General features: G+C 41.3%; 1 protein-coding gene across 1 annotated transcript in view; it reads right to left on the bottom strand.

Annotated features, from left to right (window-relative positions):
• The window catches only part of zyx (zyxin), a 15,337-nt gene that overhangs the window by 6,653 nt on the left and 5,981 nt on the right, over positions 1–2,703 (bottom strand). The window contains 3 exon segments of the mRNA XM_035672595.1: positions 1–2; positions 4–73; positions 1,029–1,264. The exon segment at positions 1–2 is cut by the window's left edge and continues 176 nt beyond it. Coding sequence (XP_035528488.1) covers positions 1–2; positions 4–73; positions 1,029–1,251 — 295 coding nt within the window. The 5' untranslated portion in view covers positions 1,252–1,264.

The following is a 2,703-nucleotide window of genomic DNA, read 5'->3' as shown; positions in this document are numbered from 1 at the left end:
ATGGTTTGGCATTCGGGGGGAGGGGCTGGCAACTCATCATCCAGTGGAGGAGGAGGAGGAGGGGGTGGGAAGTCTGACAGAAATGAGGAGGGTTGATTGGTTAAAAGCTGTGACAAAATGGTTTGTTGTTTGTATTAATCATCCAATCCAATTTTCTTTGCATCATTTATCATATATGCTGAGCGCTTTAACATCATAAGTTTACAGGAAAAAAACAAACAAATAGGACAATAAAAATAACATAAAAAACCGTGGGGAGGATTTGCCAGTTTGAGAGCTTGTTCTACTGATGGCTTCTTATTTTTATATGAATACTGTCAAAGGTTATAGCCAAGTCCTGCCCGGTAGACGCGGGAATCCTGTGTTTTCCTGCATTAAAAGGTGTCCTGTGGAGTTTTCTTGTAAAAAAACAACAACAAAATGTTCATTTCGCTTCAGTGTTTCTTACCAAAATGCACTGTGTGTATCCCTGATGTCTAACAAACAAGTTGAATGCTTTTATCTCCCTCAACATTTGGAAATGACATCCATGTTTGTTTGCACACAGTCTTCTTCACAGCCTGTGCAGGTGCATTGCTGTGCCTCTCCCCGCGTACATTGTCGATCCAAACAGTGAAACCAGCGGCCTGTGCATGTGTCCTCATGCATGTCAAAAACTCCACAGGGTACCTTTAATTTGCCAAGGCTGTCTGTGTCTAATGATTTAGATCAGCTCAGCCATCTTCAAATTCATACTAGTGGTATAATTATGCAGAACTCTAAAAGCAAAAGTAGAAGACAGTGACAATCTCGACATTTGCCTAAAATGTCCAAAAGGCAGGAATTACAGTACATTGATGTAATGTCTCAGAGACAATGCACTAAAACGACGCTATCACACAATTGATTCTATTATACTCAACTGTGAAGCTCTGCATGCTGTAACGTAAAAAGCAGCAGGGGTAGGATAGGGGAGGGCTGCTGACTGAGTGGATTTAACAAGATAGTAACCGAAATGGCTCACAAAATATCATAAACAATGCATATACCATCACACGCGGAAGTGGGCGGTGGAGGCAGATCTCCCACTCGGCCAATCACACCTGTGCCTATTGGTGTTGGTGATGGAGCTGAGGGAGGTGTCAGACTTTTGGGCCGTGGTGGTGCCACAGAGGCAAACTTCTTTGGCTGGTTATAGAAGGACGGGGTGGTGACTTTTAAGTTCAGAGAGGATGTCACCATGAAGGGCTTGCTGCTGCTGGAGTCCTCCATCTTGTGTATTTATCTAAGGGTGAACACAAGAAACAGTTAGACACCAAACAATAAAAGAGCAATATTATTTTTTAGAATAAAAAGGTATGAAAACGGGTTGCAGTGAAGTACAAACAACTCTGAATCAGGAGTCTCCCTCTAACACCCCACATAATGAAACCAACATTAATCAGCTGACTAAAAGCAAAGGGCTTGCATTCCTTGGCAGTGTAGGCCTGTCGGGTCTTTTGCCGGAGAATTAGTGGTGATGACACATCAACAAAACATTTGGGCAGTCACAATTCCAAACTACATACAAATTGTAACCAGACTGTGAGTACGTAGAGCCTTTACACTGAAAAAGGGACAAAATGAACTACGCTCAGAGATACAAACTAAATTTGCTTGACGTTTGACCTTCAGTGCACTGCAAAATGGAAACGGAAGAGCTAATTAGAAATGAAGAACGGTGAGACAGCTGTGAGAACGACTCACAAAATAAAAAATAAGAGTAATAAATCTTTGAGAGAACATTTTTCTTTCGCTCTGCTAAGTTTCCAACTTTAGAACTGGCAATAGCTTCGTAAAGTAGCGGCCTAATTGATTCAATCTGTGCATATTGTTTTGCATTTCCTGTTGGTACAAAACACTCACTTTTTTTTTATATTAACTGCCAAAACAGTACACTATGCAGATTGGTACCTATTGTATACTTTATAACTGGGACACAGCTGTCTTGACCCCTAAAGTCTTAGAAAAACTAATTAAAATGGAGGTTTATTGTGGCTTGCAGTGTCTCTTCAAATGTAGTTTGGACTTGGACTATTTCTGGATTTAGTGAAATAGCAGTAAAACAAAAAAAAAGAAAATATCCAGCAGGCATTTTGCAAATCCAGTGTTACTCTTTAATCACAAACACTCTGACAAATGGTCTACAGTGGAATGAGAGAAAGGTGTGTGAACATTTCCTCAGGCCGTGTATACAGAGCCGACATAGCGGCACTCCCAGATGCCGGAGAGAATTTACAATATTTAACACATGGCTGTTTACAGTGACATAAAACACCTGTGATGGAAAGTTTTGCAAGAGGGAGACCTGTTTGAAGCGGGGGGGGGGGCGATAGCNNNGATAGCAACTATCATTTTCATGTGAGGTGCGTCAAAAAGAGGGTGAGCTCAAATATTTACCTCACACATGCTGGTGGTTAAACAAATGTTGATGTTACTTCAGTGTCTCTTCTTTTGAGATCCCTCGCAAAGACTAAACACATTTCCCTGAAGGCCACCGGCCCCCGAACATGACCTTTATTCAAAAGCGCGGTTGTTCTTACTGACCCCCTCCACCAAACACACACAAACATACATTCACGCACACATCTGTACACACACTGGCTCACACTCTGTCGTTATTGAACAAACTATTCTACCCCGAAGCTGTGAAATAGTTTCATAATCCTAATAATAATAATAATA

Source organism: Morone saxatilis, unplaced genomic scaffold (genome assembly GCF_004916995.1).
Source record: "Morone saxatilis isolate NCDOM2014 unplaced genomic scaffold, NCSU_SB_2.0 Contig24, whole genome shotgun sequence".
Lineage (NCBI taxonomy): Eukaryota > Metazoa > Chordata > Actinopteri > Moronidae > Morone > Morone saxatilis.
The sequence above is the reverse complement of the archived record's forward strand: the minus strand, read 5'-3'. Positions and strand labels throughout refer to the sequence as shown.